The sequence below is a fragment of the Chanodichthys erythropterus genome, chromosome 5 (genome assembly GCF_024489055.1).
Source record: "Chanodichthys erythropterus isolate Z2021 chromosome 5, ASM2448905v1, whole genome shotgun sequence".
Classification (NCBI taxonomy): Eukaryota; Metazoa; Chordata; class Actinopteri; order Cypriniformes; family Xenocyprididae; genus Chanodichthys; species Chanodichthys erythropterus.
Genome location: NC_090225.1, coordinates 5,086,972 through 5,106,865, shown reverse-complemented (window position 1 = coordinate 5,106,865; position 19,894 = coordinate 5,086,972). Strand labels below are relative to the sequence as shown.

General features: G+C 35.5%; 1 protein-coding gene across 1 annotated transcript in view; it reads right to left on the bottom strand.

Annotated features, from left to right (window-relative positions):
* The window catches only part of trim8a (tripartite motif containing 8a), a 29,338-nt gene extending 11,305 nt beyond the window's left edge, over window positions 1–18,033 (bottom strand). Inside the window, exon 1 of the mRNA XM_067385736.1 lies at window positions 15,574–18,033. Within this exon, the coding sequence (XP_067241837.1) occupies window positions 15,574–16,167 (594 nt within the window). The 5' untranslated portion in view covers window positions 16,168–18,033. The remainder of the gene's footprint in view (window positions 1–15,573) is intronic.
* Window positions 18,034–19,894: the final 1,861 nt, after the last annotated feature.

Below are 19,894 nucleotides of genomic sequence, written 5' to 3'. Positions count from 1 at the left end.
TACTTTCACATTCGCATGTCCAACATTTTTGTTGATATAAGTTTGCAGTATTTTAGTAAATTTGTAATAAAAAGTGTTTTTTAAATCTGTTCTAAACTAAACAGATTTCACAGGCCTCTCTGCGGTTTTCCACTAAAATAAAAGCTGGATTGTTTAACATTTGAAGAATTTAAGGCTAATAGTATTGTAACTTGTAGAAATGTTTATATATATTTTAATTAACAATATTCATTTGTATTTTCAAGCAAAAGTGTGTTACAATAGTAATTTATTACTTTTTTTCTTATAATTAGAGTTATAATATCAAAAATAACATTCTTTTTGCCTGATGTTTCATCAGAAGCAATATAAGACATTTTCTTTTGAGAATTAATGTTAATCTATCATAGTTCAAATCGCTATACGAGGCAAAACAAATATTTTTTGTGACCATATCATGCATCCTTATACTATAAATAAATAATTTTAAAATAAAAACTAATATTTTATTTATTTAACCTGCATGTCCTGTGACCATTAACTGACATCAGAGAACCGTGAACTGTGAACATATTACAGTTAAAATCTCAGGAGAAAAACTATCTCAGATGTTAGTTAAATAAATGAACACTAAGTTTTACTGGGGAAAAAAAAAAAAACATTATCTTCTCTGCAAAGGATGCTTTAAAGGGTTAGTTCACCCAAAAATTTAATTTCTGTCATTAATTACACTCATATCATTCCAAACCTGTAAGACCTTCGTTCATCTTCAGAACACAAATTAAGATATTTTTGATGAAATCTGAGGGTTTTTGAACAACACATAGGCAGCAACGTCATTGCAACTTCTGAACTTCAGAGAAGCAGTAAAGACATTGTTAAAATAGTCAGCGTGACTACAGTGGTTCAACCTTAGTGTTATGAAGCAACGAGAATTCTTTTTGTGTGCAAAATCAAACCAAAAATAACGACTTTCTGATGTAGAACACAGAAGCTCTGCAATGTGTTTAATACATCAACAGCTTGGAGACTGACAGGGTAGAGAAGAAATAGTTGAATAAAGTTGTTATTTTTGTTTTGTTAAAGGAAGGGTGTGGGATGACATGAAGGTGAGTAATTAATGACTAAAATTTCATTTTTGGGTGAACTAACCCTTTAATCTCATAATGCATTGTGAACACGCTCTGAACAAACCCAAGATGGTGGACAAAGCATGCAAAATTTTTATTAATGTTTATTGTTAATTAATTCAACTTAATCATGTACTGATAAAACAAAGTTATGTATTTCTGTGCTAATTAGTGCATCACTTCATCTGCTTAGAAGTATGTTAATGCCAAATTCAACGTCAACTGTAATTTGATCTCTCCTGAGCTTTGTGCGGGAAGCTCTGTTTGTGTGTTGAGCGGAGCTGCTGCCCATGTAGAGCGTTTCTTTTCAGTTAGCAGGCTGTCATTAAAGCCAGCAGTCTATGTAGGCAGCAGACAGCAAAACAGCTCACTACATTCTGGAACAAATCAATAGTTTTTAAACAGATGAGTGTACCACAGCCTAGGTCTTACAGACTAGCATTTCGAGCAGTGGTATCACACTTAGTCACTGATTACACACAGTTATGAGCACAGGAAACTGTACATCTTCAGCTCAACAATGGCCAAAGCTTCACGCAAGACGCCAGCAGGAAGTTGCAGAAAATTACTGCACTCTTGGTGCCATTTAGCTTATCAGCAATCAAAAAATATTTAAGGTTTTTAATTTGTTACAATTGTGGGTGTACAGATGAATGTATCAGTGTGCTATACATCTGCGCGAGCGCTTCTCGTTTCAAAACGCGCAGATGTGCAGATACGATCTGTCAATCTCTTTTGATTCGGAGCACGGAAGGTAGCATCTAAAGAATCTACTAACTTCTACAGACAATTAACTGTCTGTGATAAATGTAAGCCATTTGATTGCAGATACGCAAAGCCTGATGATAGGCTTGTTGATGGCTTTTTTAAGCTTTAAGGTGAAAAAAGATGCAAGCTCAGACTGAGACAGAAATAATCTGGTTTTTGTGGGGTAGTGTGAGGGGCGTGTGTGAATTTCAAAGCTAAATACTGGATAGGAGTTGATTTATTTCTGCAGTTTGTAAGTGACTCAAAACAACCTACATACATTCACAGCAAAGACAAAAGGTCAGGCATCCTGGCAGTTAAATGTGAAATGTGTGAACAGCACACTGCTCTGAATGCATAGTGAAGATAACTTATAGTTCACTTGTAAATGGAAAAAACTCACATGCACTTGACGGTATTCATTTATAACCACAGATGAAAAACTTTGACAATTTTCTAATGAATGTTGCATGATTTCATTAAACGGAGAGCAGTACAGATCCGTTCAAAGAGAGGTCAGTACAAACACATTCAGATATGGCATGTTCCTTTGTGTGCTGTAAGGAATATAGTATTTACCCTAGTAAAAAAAAAAAAAAAAAACCTATATCAAAAATACATTTATTTCATACTAAGTATACTTCAAATCCATTAACATATTTATTGACATATCACTTAGTTACTGATATAAAATTATAATTAAACTTGATTTGGAGTATTTCTTTATTGCACAATGCACATTTCTTAATATTATGCCTAAAGAGCGTTTTAGAATCACTATTAAATGCAAGATATTTAAAGTGTACCTAAAGTATACTTGCAATAGTTCTATTTTAGCACAATCAAATATACTTAAGCAGGCTATATCTTTAGTTGGACCTCAGCACTACTTCTGCACAATTACAGGGCCGGTTTTACAGACAGGGCTTAGGCTAAACCAGGATTACGCTTTATTTCAATTAGGGCATTTAAGTAGCTTTTATAAACATACCCTTGAAAAAAACATTACTTGTGTGCATCTCGAGACAAAACAATGGCACTGACATATTTTAATATCAGTCAGTGCAAGTTGCTTTCAGTTAAAACAGCTCAAACATGCATTTTAGTCTAGGACTAGCTTAAGACTTGTCTGTGAAACCAGGGGAAAGTGTGTTAAGTACAAAATTAGTTGTTCCAATTTAGCAGACTTTAAGTATCCCAGTTTAGTTTACCAAAAGTACAATTGCAGGGTATTTTTATTAAGTACATAAATATGTAAATGTATACTTAGCACAAAATAAATGTATTTCATTTACATTTTAGTTTTTTATTCACTAGGGTAGCTATGATTCATAAACTATTATCTAATATATCATGAAAAGTAGCTAAAGAATGAGTACATATAAAATTTACATTCCTTAAAATTGTGACAGCATCATTTAGACTCCTTTAACAGCATGGCAGGAAGTAATTAATCTCAGTCCATTTTATCATTTTTATACATATTGTGTGTGTCTGTGTTGTGTTGACTGCATTCATCATTGACTACGACCACTGAACCATCAAGATATATATATGAATTATATATGAATATATGAATTTATCAACTAGCTTGCTGGTGCCTTATGAGTAACAACAGAATTTGCTTGCAACCCATTCTGGCATAGTTCTGTTATTTTTCTATAACTTATTTCTATGTAGTTTTGATGATTTAAAGGTGCCGTAGAACGTTCTTTCACAAGATGTAATACAAGTCTAAGGTGTCCCCTGAATGTGTCTGTGAAGTTTCAGCTCAAAATACCCCGTAGATTTTTTTTAATTAATTTTTTTAGCTGCCTATTTTGGGGCATCATTAGCTATGCACCGATTCAGGCTGCGGCCCCTTTAAATCTCCCGCTCCCTGCCCCCCAAGCTCTCGACTATAAGTGCAGTCATACAGTGCATAAACAAAGTTCACACAGCTAATATAAGCCTCAAATGGATCTTTACAAGATGTTCGTCATGCATGCTGCATGCATGCATCTGATCATGTGAGTATAGTATTTATTTGGATGTTTACATTTGATTCTGAATGAGTTTGATAGTGCTCCGTGGCTAATGGCTAATGCTACATTGTTGGAGAGATTTATAAATAATGAAGTTGTGTTTATGAATTATACAGACTGCAAGTGTTTAAAAATGAAAATAGCGACGGCTCTCGTCTCCATGAATACAGTAATAAAGGATGGTAACTTTAACCACATTTAACAGTACATTAGCAACATGCTAACGAAACATTTAGAAAGACAATTTACAAATATCACTAAAAATATCATGATATCATGGATCACGTCAGTTATTATTGCTCCATCTGCCATTTTCGCTGTTTTCATTGCTTGCTTACCTAGTCTGATGATTCACCTGTGCAGCTCCAGACGTTAATACTGGCTGTCCTTGTGTAATGCCTTGAACATGAGCTGGCATATGCAAATACTGGGGGCGGCGTACATATTAATTGAGATTCGCCTGTTTTCCGGAGGTCTTTTAAACAAATGACATTTACATAAGAAGGAGGAAGCAATGGAGTTTGAAACTCAATGTATGTCTTTTCCATGTACTGAACTCTTGTTATTCAACTATGCCAAGGTAAATTCAATTTTTGATTCTAGGGCACCTTTAATGTTTATTGGTAGAAAAGAATAAAAATCAACCACACAAAACAGAGTTTGAAAAACGTATTAAGACGTGTCCTGTATTTTTAAATGTGACCCCTAAAAAGGTTCTGAATAGAAACTAAATCATCTGATATCATATTTAGATATTTAGATTGACCTCCTGAAAGAGAAATGTAACTACCAACTATGCATAGTTATTCAATGTCTTCTGAGTGACCTTAATATATATGACCTAAATTATCTCAGTAGAGAGGCTCTTGTAACTGAGGATGGATTCAAACTGGATATAAGTGAATGTATCTAAAAGCTTATTTGTAATTGCTGACACAACTGTAAATGTTCATCCTGAGATTGATTACTCTATGTATAAAGCATCTCTAAACCTTACTTTTAGATGAGCTCTGTAAGATTACACCAGCGTTTCTTGTACAGTGATTAAGCAGCACCACAACAAAATAAATAACATTTCATTTTAATGAATCATTAAAAAAAAAAAAAAAAACACCCCCCCAAGAATCCTTCATGGAATGGACTCACTGCGGTTATGCCAGGTATGCCGCACATTTTTTAGGGTTGTCGGATCACACAACCACTAGTTGCTGTTGTGCACACATTATACGAAAAATCGGCAACAGGGGGACGCACATGACACAACATTTCAATAGGAAGATTCACCGAACCGCTGGTACAAACTACATTTCACAAGCAAACACGTGCAAGAATTGATACAGGAAATAACATAAAAATCGTGCATGAGACTGGATTTCTTCCTGTTAAAATTATGCATGCAAGAAACTTGTGATTCAAGTTGTCTGTCCGCCGATTTGCAGTGAAAAAGAAAAAGAAAAAGAAAAAAATGAAGAATACGAAGGAGAGAATGGTTGCTTGCAGAAGTCATGCTTGCTGATGTTGTTGCAGGTCTATGAATCCCCTCCATGAACTTTCCCTTGCCCTGTATCTTGCACTTTCATTGGCTGTAGGTTGTTACTGAAGTCATTTCCAGTCAAAGCACATTTCACACTGCATGACTCTGAGTCGCAGACAGGTCCAGATATTTAGCATGCTAAATATTTCACGGGTATTGGCGACACATCAGCGCTTCTTTCAGATCGCATCTTTGATCATACATACTGCACGTTTGTCATTTACAAGAACAAGCACTGATTTGCCTCCGAATTCTGGCATTTTGTCGGCGAATTCCACAAAACTGTCAGCGAGTGAAAATCAGGGCTAAAATTGTGCAGTGTACCTGGCAATACTGAATTAACATTTGAATCACTAACTGATGAGAAAGTTTTCATGATCCAGCAACTCTATTTCAAAATAAAGTAATTGTGTACTTCAGTATCATTACCATTGGTTGTAGTTACAACAATACAACAACATGTAGTTAAAGGCACAATATGTAATTTTCGCCACTAGAGGTCGCTTATTCGAAACAAAGGCGTAGCTTGATGACGCCATGAATGAGTGGGGAATCATGGGAGTGTTCTCGTCTTCACCTCCACAGCTGATGGAAAGCAATCCGATGGACTAGGACCGAAATCATGTTCATTGTTGAGTTTAAGTTTTATTAACGTCACTGTGGAATGAAGCAGGGTGGGCCGAGAGCTGCTGGAGTCTAGCAGAGCACTTTACAGTAATCTAGATTGATATTAGAATGTCATGTTAATAATGACTCGTGTTGCTAAATGACATGCAAATAATTTAATAATGTATTGTGCAATGGAAAAAGCTCTCTCCGATTATGATATGTTAGCCACTTGACAAAATAATGTTGCCAATGAGGCATGGTAAAAACATGGTACTTGTGATAAAAATCAAGAAAACAAGCGATTCACAACAATAGACTGTGTTGAGCTATATAACAGAGGTGGGACAAAAATAAAAATATGGCGATATATCATCGTCTTTCTCTGTGCGATACGAGAATAGTATGCTGGCACCAAATATTGATATTTTAATTAATAAAATAAGGTGCTTTAAATAGATTTCCCTGCTCTTAGCGTCGCTACGTCATGGCGGCACTCAATGCATGAATGAAGGAAACGTGAACATAAGTTAACAAGAGTAAGAAAAAGAGGTTTTTAACAGGATGGCAGACAGCAATGTGAGTAAAATAATAGATGCCTCAGCCACGTTTAAGTTCAAAGTCTGGATGCACTTATACAAAATCGCTGTATCGTGATATTATCGTTATTGTGAGCTAGGTTTGGGCGGTATATTGAGTTTGTACGATATATTTTTAATATACGATACGGAATGAGGCGATACCGTTTATATCAATATACAGTAGTTTTATAAGAGCACATCTGAAAAAAAGCGGTGGACGTCGCAGAGTTTTGCTGCATAATACAATTTGGCTTAAACATGAGACATGCTCAATATTAAGAGCTTTAAAAATAACTCAAAAGATTAAGATATAGTTAACACGTAGACCTATTGGCGCATTCACGCCAAACATATGGAGCTCAATAGAATGGGATCGCCATAATTCTGACTAAAATATACATTTCGATAAAATGTGTGTTGAACAATAAATGTGCCATATGTACAATTTTAAAGTACAAGTAAGTGTATTTTTATGACTATATATATATATAATATATAGCTAATTAAAAATTAAAATAAAAACAAAAGCACAGACTAGTCTAGTAAATTTAACTTCTGCTGTAAAAAGCATTATTTTTATTTTTAGATTGTAATGTTAAAATGTTAAAATGTAAAGTAACTTTCTCTTTTTTGCACATACTGTAGGTCTATTAGTGTGCCAGACTACACGGTTAAATTTACTATATTTGTATTAATAACTTTCAATATAAACACTGTTTGTAGGACAACATTAAACAGGATGTTGAATTTTGTAGGGCTGTCAAACGATTAATCACGATTAATCGCATACAAAATAAAAGTTTGAGTTTGCCTAATATATGTGGGTGTACTGTGTGTAATTGTTATGTATATATAAATACAAACACATCCATGTATATATTTGAGAAATATTTACAAGTATATGCATTTATTTATATTTTTATATAATTTATATTATATATAAATACATTTTTTTGTACATAAATAACATATTTCTCTTAAACATATATTAATTTGTGTGTATTTATATATACATATTGTTTACACACATTACTCACACATATATTATGCAAACTCAAACTTTTATTTTGTATGCGATTAATCGTTTGATTGCCCTAAAATTTTGATTTTTAAAAAGGTAAATACAGATTAAGAAAAATAACTAAATATATACTGTACATTGCCATTTAGCCAAAAAATACTGAGATACGACTTTTTGGCCATATCACCCAGCCCTACTGCGAGCCATGTATCATATCATGATGTACCCTGCGATTTCCAGGATGTCGTTTGACAGGCGACGAAATGACACGGTTCGTGTCCTGGTTTAAATTGCTGATTTCTCTGGATTTAAACATTGTTGGAAACGTTTGGGATAATGTAAGTACACAAGTCAACAAAATATATATAGCATTGTTCTAGTGTTTTTTGGATATTTTAATCTAAAAATCTTACATATTGTGCCTTTAAAACAAACATGAAAGTTGGACGGAAGTTACTTTGCTGCATAAACAGAATTCTCTTACTCTGTTTGTTAAATCTGTACAGGTTATCTAATATGAAAAAAAACCAAAGAGATCTGTTTATCTTGGCAGAGGCATGATAACAATGGAAAATGGCATGGCACACATTGTGATAAAGCAAAGCAAAGCACCACATTACAGTACAAATGGCTTCCACATAATCACATCGTGCATTCATCTGCGGCAGCTTTGTCCACAAAGGACATTGCCGGCAACATGCTTAGCTGATAAGGCAAGCTTGCTTACTACTTCCTTATTTTCATACAAGAATTTCTCCATTTGCTTTTGTAGTTCATTCCAGAACACCTTCCTGTTAAGCTCTAAGTGATTATGTAGTTATGTGATCCTATGCAGAACCTACGAGTCATGGTGCAAACAGTGAATCGTATTCACCACTTTCACAATAATAAGGATGTGATTCCAAACATCTGAAGTCATCTGACTGTACTGAACGTTTCTCAAGGCCAACTGCAAGAGTCGTATAACGCTGTCAGGACTTGCCTGCGTGCATCGGTGTGATAAGAATGGCCTCTCAAATTATTCAGTGACACCACAATCAATTTTCAAGTCTTTCTAGAGCAAAATCTGGAGGGCAATTACATTTCGAATGATCCGGTCTAACTGAAAGCATGACTAATTTGCAGAAAATGGTCAAATGTGGACTGAGCCACATGTCTATAATTCCTCACCGCTTGGGTCCTATATTTAAAAACGCAGTTAATGATGGAAGTTATTCTATGAAGCGTGAATGTCAATGGGCCATCCAAAAGAGTAAACTAGTCTCAAGCAGTCATATTAACCAGCATAAAAAGGAGAAAAAGAGATAGTAGGGTGATCCTCCATTGGATCTCCCATGATGTCATCCCTGCAAACAGGAGGCGGATTATTGGGAACGGAGCAGAGAGGGAACTGAGGTCACTCCCTTCCTGTGTCTGCCGAGAACCCACGTCCTATTCCTAAACAAGAGGCGAGGGAGCAAAGAAGGCCAGGCAGTTTTATTGTGGGACCACTTGAGTCACACTCTCTAAATTTATGCACTTGCGAAAGAAAGAACAGAGGGATGTGTGTGTCTTTCAACAGCAGCTGTGGGTAGAGCAGGCCTTGCGTCCATTTCCTCCCTCTCTTTCCCCCTCCTTTTACAGACACTTGGCTGCTTTAGGAGCCATGACACATTGGCCATCTAAAAAGCATTCCTCCACGCATCCAGAAGTCATCTCTGCCAAGTCCAGCAGCAGCAGCTCAACTCACAACAGTTCATTATTCTTTGGGAGGCAGCTGAAGGAACAGCGTGTTTTTTCACTCCTACACTGCAGAATGTCCCAGCTAATTTTCTCATTAGCATATCCATCAGGTTAATTGATAGGTAAAAGAGCTTTTAATAAGTAGCTTTGAGAATCGAGAAAAATAAATGCTGGAAATAAAAATGGATAGATGTCTTGACATTTCCCCATTATCAGCAGCATAACATTTTCAGTGAAAAGTTTAACTGAAAATTGAACACAAATTCTGTCTTAATCTTCGTTCTCTCTCTCTCGCTCTCTCTTTTGCTTTAAAGTCACCATGAAATCAAAATGGACCATTCTTTTTTTTTTAATGGGATATTGCAGTATTTATTAAGGTTGGTATCGAGAACCAGTTCCATTTTAGAACCGGTTCCAAATTTCCAAGAAATTCCATTTCAATTCAGCTTTATGATTCCTCTGTTCACATTTTATTGTGATTCTAAACCATTTAAATGCAAGAAGACATAAAAGAGAACTTGTGCACTGTTTTGATTGCTGCACACATCTGAAGTGCCACAAGATTAAAATGTGATGAGATTTCTCGTCGAGGTGAAAAGCTGTCTCGCGAAATAGCAATGACAGAGTGTGAGGATGAACGTAGGATAAAATATGCCACCGCTAAGTTTACATTACGCCTCCACTGTCATTTTGCTTTTAAAGGAAATAAACATTTAATTTAGTTGGATAACGGTCACTTCAATCCCATCCCATTTGTAGTGCAGCAGGAATCAGAGTTCACTGATCACATGATAAGAGTAAGTGACAAGATGACTGACAAGACTATGGCAGAAGATTCGTTGCACAACAGAGCCCAAGCTTCTGACAAATGAATGATCTATTAGCTCAGCACCGCCGCAGCCCTATACACCGATTATGCTTGATCACGGCAAACACGAGTGTGCATTCAAATGGGATTTCAATACCCCCTTTTTTTGAAAGCGGCTCCCTGATATGCATATATTGCCCAATATGAAAGCTATCTTAGGCTGGGCTGTGTAGTTGTAAACATGTCTTAGCCCTGTATCATGCTTGAAGGAAAATTTGGTCTCTGTGCTTGAATGAGTACTTTGATTATGGTTGCACTTACTGTCTGCACTTAAGACTAAGAGAAAACTATTTATATATATATATTTGTTTTCAGTATATTATATATTATATATATTATTTATATATATATATATATATATATATATATATATATATATATATATATATATATATATATTATATATAAATAATATATATATATATTATATAATATACTGAAAACAAATATATATATATATATAGTATATAGTTCATATATATATATAGTTCAGTTATGAGGTCAAAAGTTGTAGAAGCTCATAAATAATGTACAGTAAGGTCTGAAGAGACTGTTTGAAATCATACAGAAGAGAAGCCAGTCAGTTGAGTTTGTGGCAAAACCTTTTACAGTGCTTGAGTATTGTTGTCTTTTACTGCATATGATAATTCATACTCAGAAAGTAGAAATGAAATGACATTCATTACAAGATGAATAGTTAAACCATTTCAAATGCACCTGATGACTATTTTTCTAGTCATGTATTTCATCATTGAGGATTAACAGTGTTTTGGATCCGTACGTTCTGTCTTAAAGTGACCGCAGCCTAATAAACATGTACTGCCTGTCATTAATGTTAACCAAATAACAAAAGAAAATCATTCACTGATCTTGATTGAATATCTTTAGTGACTTTAATGAGGATTAATCTATATTTTATTTATGAAAAGAAAACTATGTAGTGTTATTTTACATTTGATTTCAATTTTGGTACCTGAAATTTGTTCAGTTGTATTTATTTATTTAATAAATACTAATAAATAAATACATTTATTATAATTTATTTGTGATTAATTTATTATAAATTAATAAATTATTTGTTTGTTCTTATTTTGACTCTTTACTTGTCTTTAACCATATAATGTTTGAAATTTATATTAGTCTATTAGTTATTCAGCTGCAACAGAATGTTTTTCAAAAAGACACATAATAAATGTATAATATCTAAATGTTTGATTTTTTTCACCTTATTAGAATCAAAACTAGGATTCTAAGCAGAATCAGAATCGATAAAATTCAATTGATATCCAGCCCTAGTGTTTATTATAAATGGTTTATCCAGATCACACCAATTGCAAACCATATCCATCCAACGGTCCAATAAATTCCCGAAAGAAAAAAAAAATCAAGTCCCATCCTAGATTTCTTTCTTGTTTGAGAAGCATTTTACTCAGATATACATCACAATAGGGAAGAAAAGGCTATCGCCACTTCCGATTCATGCCGACTCCAGAGACTTCCTCACTCAAGCTGCATGAAGTGTGTGTGAAATCAGAAGATCATGATTTGAGATGATCCAAAAGAGCATCTTGAGCTTCAATGGAAGAAGAACATCTGAGTCCCATAATAAATGTCACACGCTTACTTATTTGATTAGTGACTTAGAAATCTGAAATATTTTTCCATTTACATCAATTTAAGTAAACACTTATATTCAGTGTGGACTTTTGGACCCTACTGTAAGTATTTGCTAGTATATGATTATCAGATATTTGGTTTTCCAATATTCAAGAGCTTCTTGTTTACATATAAAAACTTTTTAAGATGACAAGTCTATGTAAACAGTCTCATCTATAAATTAAACAAGACAAGTATTCCTCTTTGAAGTGCTACTCTGTAAAACCTGTTTTATGGATAAGCTCTTCATTTCTTTCTGCAAATTTGGCAATGAATCTAACAGGAAAGAAGAAAATGTGTGGGTGGAATTTATCATGCAGTGCATATTTCAAATCACTGAAAATAAACCTCTTTGGAGACATAAATACATGACTTACCTTTAAAATGAGATTTTAGATAATAAAGTACTTAAATAATAAAGTGTTTATTTTAGGTTGATAAACTGATGGAACAGATATAACCAAAGATTTTTAGGTGCCCTGATATTGAACAATAAAGCTACTGAACATTACAGGTGACACTAAAGCTAGATTTTCACACTTCTCCTGACTGGCTTTGGGGCAATTATTCACTATTAACTTAAAAAAGCAGAAGACCTGATATTTCTGAATCTGAAGAGTGTTGACAGTCTCATTATACCGGTGTTAACATTCAGCTGGCAGGCCACAGAAATTCAGGATATGACAGAACTATCTAAGTATATACTCATGTTCCAGCACAGAACTAATGATTCAAGAGGAAGTGATAGCTTCTGCCTTTGAAAGGAAGTTTACTCTTGTTCACCTCCCTATCTAATAGGTTCATTCATGATGAAAAATGAAAAAATAAAACTGATTAGGAACAAAGTTCAGTCTTTTCATGTCCTAATTACTTTGAATATGTCTAATTAAGGTTTTTGCTATGATTAGGCTACATTTTGTTCCTCAGAGCTTAACCATTGCATTACAGTTAAAGCTGCAGTCCGTAACTTTTTTGTGTGTTCAAAATTTACAAAAATTATATAATGAGAATGTACAACATGAATCCATTTTCCAAACCGTGTTTAAGTCTTACCCTGAATCATTATGGTACACTTATAATAAGTGTTTATATTCAGACTATTTCAGACCAGACTGGTAGGACCCGCTGCAGAGTATCACGTTAAGTGATAAACTCGCCATAGACATACATGGAGAAAAGTAGCTCCGGCTACAATGTTCTTCCGCAAGACACGTGCAGTTCTGTTTATTAACCCAAAAATCGCAGACTGCAGCTTTAACTACAGCGTAAATAATGTTAGTTGGCAAATGTTAGTTAGCAAATTTCATTAAAGTCAGCATGAAGTGGCAATAGTTCTATTTATGGAAAAAAACGAAACTGGCGCTGCGTTCGTTACATAAGGGAAGGCGTAAAACATACAGCGCAAGCTTTTTGAAGAATGCGGAAATGGGAAGTACGTTCAAGGCGATATTTTGAGTTTATAAAGCATAAACGGTTGTATTTTTTTCAAAAATGACTGATTGTTTTGATAGATAAGACCCTTATTACTCATCTGGTATCGTTTAAAGCTCTTTGGAAACTGCACTGAAACTGTAATTTTGACCTTCAACCTGTTGGTAGCCATTGAAATCCACTATATGGAGAAAAATCCTGGAATGTTTTCATCAAAAACATTAATTTCTTTTCGACTGACGAAAGATGACATGGGGGTGAGTAAATTATCAGGAAAAGTTTATTTAAAAGTGGACTAATCATTTAAAAGGACATAAGGACGATGTAAAAGCATCAACTAGGTACTTTCAACAGGCCATGAAAAAGCTCGATTCTTTCCACAGCAATAATGGACAGGTTAAATATAACTATAGTGATATATATATCTGTATTATGTAATACGCTGCCTTAATAAAACATTTTTCATGAACTTCAGCACTGCGTGATACTATTTCAAAGTTATTTCCATCATTTTTACAGATAATAAATTGTATTTACTTATGAAAACAACCCTGGAAAGAGACGTGAGGCTTTGAGGAGAAAAACGAGAGATTCTTCGTTCATTCCAGTGAATTATTAATGGGATACATTGTAAATTATATAGAGAGAACAGACCACAAATGTGCAGTATATGTCCTTTTTCATACTATTACAGCGGTAAATAATCACAAGAATAAAAAGGAGCAAATGAAAAGAGCTCTTGCCATAGATATTCTTGTTATAATATATCACGTTGAAATACAAACCTTACGTTATTCTCATGATGTCTGAAAATAAAACATGAAAGAAAAACTGAAAGCTCATTCAGTCAAACTGACTGATAAGCTTTATTTATAGGGCAACCTTATGATTTCAGTGTTTTTAAATGGAAGTTCCCCAAACCGGAAGTGCCACCAATAACTCAAAACGCAGTAGGCTAGTCAGGAATGAGGTCAATAGATAATATTAAGCCTAACAGATTCATTCTAAAAGCCAAAAAACGTCAATTTTGATTTCATGTATATGTTAAAGGATTAGTTCACCCAAAAATGAAAATTCTGTCATTACTTACCCTCATGCCATTCTACACCCGTTAAGACCTTTGTTAATCTTCGGAACACAAATTAAGATATTTTAGTTGAAATCCGATGGCTCCGTGAGGCCTGCATAGGGAGCAATGACACTTCCTTTCTCAAGATCCATTAATGTACTAAAAACATATTTAAATCAGTTCATGTGAGTACATTTGTTCAATATTAAAATTATAAAGCGACGAGAATATTTTTGGTGAAACAAAATAACGACTTATTTAGTGATGGCCGATTTCAAAACACGGCTTCAGGAAGCATCGGAGCACAAATGAATCAGTGTATCGAATCATGATTTGGATCGCGTGTTAAACTGCCAACGGCTGAAATCACGTGACTTTGGCACTCCGAACAGCACATTCGATACAGCAATTCATTTGTGGTCCGACTCTTCCTGTTTTGAAATCGGCCATCACTAAACAAGTCGTTATTTTGTTTGTTTTTTGGCGCTCCAAAAATATTCTCGTTGCTTTATAATATTAATATTGAACCACTGTACTCACATGAACTGATTTAAATATGTTTTAGTACATTAATGGATCTTGAGAGAGGAAATGTCATTGCTGGCTATGCAGGCCTCACTTAGCCATCAGATTTCAACAAAAATATCTTAATTTACGTTCCAAAGATGAACGAAGGTCTTACGGGTGTGGAACAGCATGAGGGTGAGTAATAAATGACAGAATTTTCATTTTTGGGTGAACTAACCCTTTAAAGTTGGCATGAAATATAAATTCTTCTCTTTTCGACATGCATCCTGATGATCTGATGTGAATAATTCATCCATGCATGTTATTTAATGAAAATGTCATAAGGAAAGGACAGACTTCTCCAATTTGCGTAAACTCCGCCCCTTTCTTGCAATCAACTGCAAGCTTGCGTTCCATCATCTGCTGCCTCCATCCAATCAACATCCATTAGCTCTACATTCTTTCATTTTAATAATTGGTATCGATGTTGCAACTACTGTTTCATTTTGAGAACCAACTATTTAATTATTTATTACATGTTAGCAAAGTTCATAATGGGTAATATACCAATTCCATTTCAGGTCCTGAGTTACAGTCCATAGTATACCTCAGATGTCTAAAATGGACTATGGGCTCAGTCCTAATGCAGGCGGAGTCTAGTTACACCCCTACTGAGAATTTCGGAGCAAAGCACTCACCCTGATGTCATTGCGTCGTACTTCCACGTCGCGCACCGCATGGCCATGGTTCGGCGCACATCTGGAGAAGCAGCAGTACTGGCAGACCGCCACCTGTTCCACATCGCAGTGATACAGTCTGTATTCGTCATGGTGCGGGCAGCTCCAGGCCCGGACCTCCTCAGCAGCCACCAGTATATGTCCAGGAGCTGGACAGGGCTGCTGGAGATGCGTCTGGATGTGAGACTGGCAACATGGTGCATTACAACGAAGACACACTTTCTGCGCTTGAAGAGGAGGCCCTCGCCTGCACAGAATGCAATGCAGAACGGCCGGCGCTTTTTCGACGTTCAGCGCGTTAAATTTTTCCACAATATTATTGAGTTTGATGTTTTTCTCCAGGTTTGGTTTCTGGTTGTACGCGTGGTTGCACTCCGGGCAGCGCACGTTGGCCGTGTCTTTGGCCCAGGCCTCGCTGATGCAGCCCCGGCAGAAGTTGTGTTTGCACGGCAGCTGCACAGGCTCCACGAACACATGCAAACAAATGGGACATATGAGTTCCTCCTCAAAGCAGTTCCGCCAGCTCTCAGCCATCTCAGCCATTTGATCAGACATCCAGTTTTGAGTCGTTCCGCTCGTGGAAGGAAAACATCAAGTTCTAGCACCGTCCTAACAACGTTTCGCTCATTCTCGCTACTCCTTCATGTATATCCAGATGTTAGGGCAGTTGATGAAGACCATACAAGCACAGAAGCCCCAGAGAAACAGCTGTTGATAAAGACCCAAAATATGCCAAGGGAGCGTTTCTGCTTCTGGCAAAGTTAGTCAGCAATCAAATACCACAGTCGGGCGTGAATGAAGGAATCTGACGTCCAGTGTTTTTTTTTTTTTTTTTTTTTTTTTAAGGCAAATGTTTATTTGACTAAACTATAATTTAGAAAAAGCGACAATTTAAAATTATCCTAATATGAAAAATGACTATGGTTGCTATTTTTACGAACTTTATAAGCGATTTTAATTATTTTTTTGACATACGAATAACTAAATTAAGCAAATAAAACATAAAATGCATCATGGATATTTATTATCACAATAATAATAGTGATTTAATTTATTTAAAGTTGTTTTGTGATCCAAATATTGGCACATTAATTTTCATCTTTGATTGTTAAGCTTTCTCCCTTCAGAATGAATGACCGTTATTTTTTAAAAAGAAATATCCAACCGATATATAACAAATTGTTGTTTCTTTACCTGTAAATAGGTTATTATTCTTCAAATACCCCGTAAATGATATCATTTATCGTTAAAAACGATAACGAAGAATCGATGACTGAGTAGAAGTGTGAATTAAATATAAAAAGTAAGTTATGTATCTTTAATTATGGCAACCAATTCAAACACGAGACGTCGCGTACGTTACGTTAAAATCCTAACGTTAACTGACAGATGCCTGACTATCCGCTGAAAGACAACTAAACTGCTAGTTAAAGGCTACGATATCGTCTAAAGTCCAATGTCACTCAGGATAAGATCAGTTAAATCCATGTGAAAATGTCTAATCATCGGAAGCATATAGTCATTTGCTAGATTTAAAACAGGAAAAGGGTGACGCCACAAGTTCTTGAAGCCCTGAAAACGTCCTTTCGTACGCATTTACTGAAGCAGTCGATCACGCATTTGATTTGTGCTCTGGGCACATGACATTTGCCCTGCTGGAATTATTAAAAAAGTAGACCTGAGCCTCTGTGCTGCTCGTTTAACACTATATCGATATGATTTCTGTCCCCTACAACTATACGGTAAAGCTAGAAACACCATTTATCTATTGCCGTGACGCGACTTTGAATGAACAAACAATTGACGCGTATACTCGCATGCCAACATGCTCTCGTAGCATTAAACCCTAAAGAGCAGCGATTTTAAAGCTATTCTCTCGCTATCTGTGTTGGTTGAACATTATAGAATGATCCATAACGCGATCCCTGTCCATGTTTCGCCTGGTGTTTACCTGGTCGCACTTACCAGAGACGGATTGCATTCATTTTTAGTGCCTAATGTCATGTATTTTATTTTGACGAAGCTAACTCGCCTGAAATATTCATGTATTAAAGCCAGATACCTTTGTTGCTCTTAAAGGAGACGATATCGTTTGGCCCTTGTTATCGCTTATCAGCCATCTTGTTTTCCTGTTTAACGCGAATTAAAAACGACGTATCTATTTACTTTTCCTCTCATTTGTATGCCCTTTATATAGACGCTTCACGTAAAGCAAAAAAGATCCAGTTCGGCGATCATCCAGGGATATCACGTCCTTTAAAAGGTTAGTCCTGATTGAAAACAGATGCTTTACCGCCGTATTCCAATCTGCGTCTGTTATTATTTATGATTTTTTTTCTCCTTTCAAGCAAATCCTAGATGAGAGGAATGCAGGCACAGGACTGCAACTCAGGATACAGTTCACATACTCCCCCTTCCCCGATCACGTGATCAGCGCGGACTTGATACATAAAACTGGGAGGGGTTAATATGCGGAGGCGGGGCTTGATTTAAAGGGGCACACCTCTAGTTTTTTGTGATATCTCCAATGTTGAAATTCTTGTTCTATCCAGTAAATTAAGCACTTGTTTTGTTAATAGCAACGTATTTATTTATTTAGCAGTTTATCCTTTTCGAAAAACACAGCTGGTTAAAAATAGTGCATGTAATTTACAGTAGTCAGGATTGCTTGAATTAATGTTAACCACTTATTTTGTAGACCCCCTGTGGTAAAAAATAAGTTTTTAATGTTGTTTATATGTGTTTTTAATATGCTTTATGTGCAAATTCATAAGTCGGCACCATTGCTGAGTATTTTCTCCTTGAAAAGGGTTAGTTCACCCAAAAATGACAATTCTGTCATTTATTACTCACCCTCATGCCGTTCCACACCCGTAAGACCTTCGTTCATCTTCGGAATATAAATTAAGATATTTTTGTTGAAAACTGATGGCTCATTGAGGCCTGCATAGCCAGCAATGACATTTCCTCTCTCAAGATCCATTACTGTACTAAAAACATATTTAAATCAGTTCATATCTCGAGAGAAGCCAGGTTATCCTGGTATATTTTTCTGTTGATATGAAAAATCGTGTAGATTTAGCAATATGGCGGGTGTATGATGTGTATTACGATGTTATGATGACTGTATGCCTTTCTAATCATATCAATTACCCTTGTGTCTGATGTTGTAAAGAGCGACACCATTGTGCAGCGTTTAAGTTGACCGAGTGGATCTCTGAGCTGTGTGAGTGGGTGGAGGCGGGGCAAATTTGCATATTCATTGATTTGCGTATACTAAATGAGGCAAGGGTGTAGAGTTACATTCAAGCTATTTTAAGGCATGAAGTTTTTTTTTTTCCACAGGAAAAAAATGTTTAAATATGTCATTTTGGTGATCAAAGATGAGTTTTAAGGAATAAAATAATTGACTACAGGGGGACTTTAAGCAGCAATAAACCACATGAGACAGGAGTAATTAACTTAATCCATCTTTACTCTTTCACTTCTGTTCTCACACACATTACAGCACACTCCAAAATAGTAGTTATTAATTCTATTATGAACACCTTATTTTACTAAAATTATTTAGGACTGAACAGCTGTTTTAATCTGCCATCCAGCATCTCATCCAGATCTCTCTGGTCATCCAAACAGAGATTGTTGTATATCCCTAAATCAAAGCTGAAATGTTGGGGGGTGACTGGACCTTTTCAGTAGTTGCCCCAAGACTCTGGAATGCCCTACCCATTTCTATTAGATTTGCTCCATCTTTGTCGGTTTTTAAATCTAAGCGAAGATTTATGTCTTTGATATGGTATGTAATCAGTGATGAAGTTTTATTGTATTGTATTTTAGTGATGATATTGTTCTGTCAAGTCTGTTATGTAATGTGTTTTTCTTTTTCTTGTGCAGCACATTGGTCAACTTTAGTTGGTGCTATACAAATAATATTGACTATCTCAACAGCCCACCAGAGTGCTGTTAATCATTTCACATGCAAAAAGGGCATTTACACACACGTCTTGAAGGGACAGCATGGAAATACAGGGCACACAATTCTAAAGGTCAGAGACAGACTTGGTTCTCAATGAGGAATTTTGGTGTCTTGGTCACAAATCATGAGTTGTCATTATAAAATAGTATTTAATTCAATGGGAAATAGGCATTCTTTGCACAAACGGGTGGACTTGTGTAATCAAAATGAACACAAACACCCCGATTTATGTAAATAACTTTAATGCACTTAAGGGTAACAAAACCACAGGCAGTGTAGTGATTCTCCAGAATATAAAAAACACCA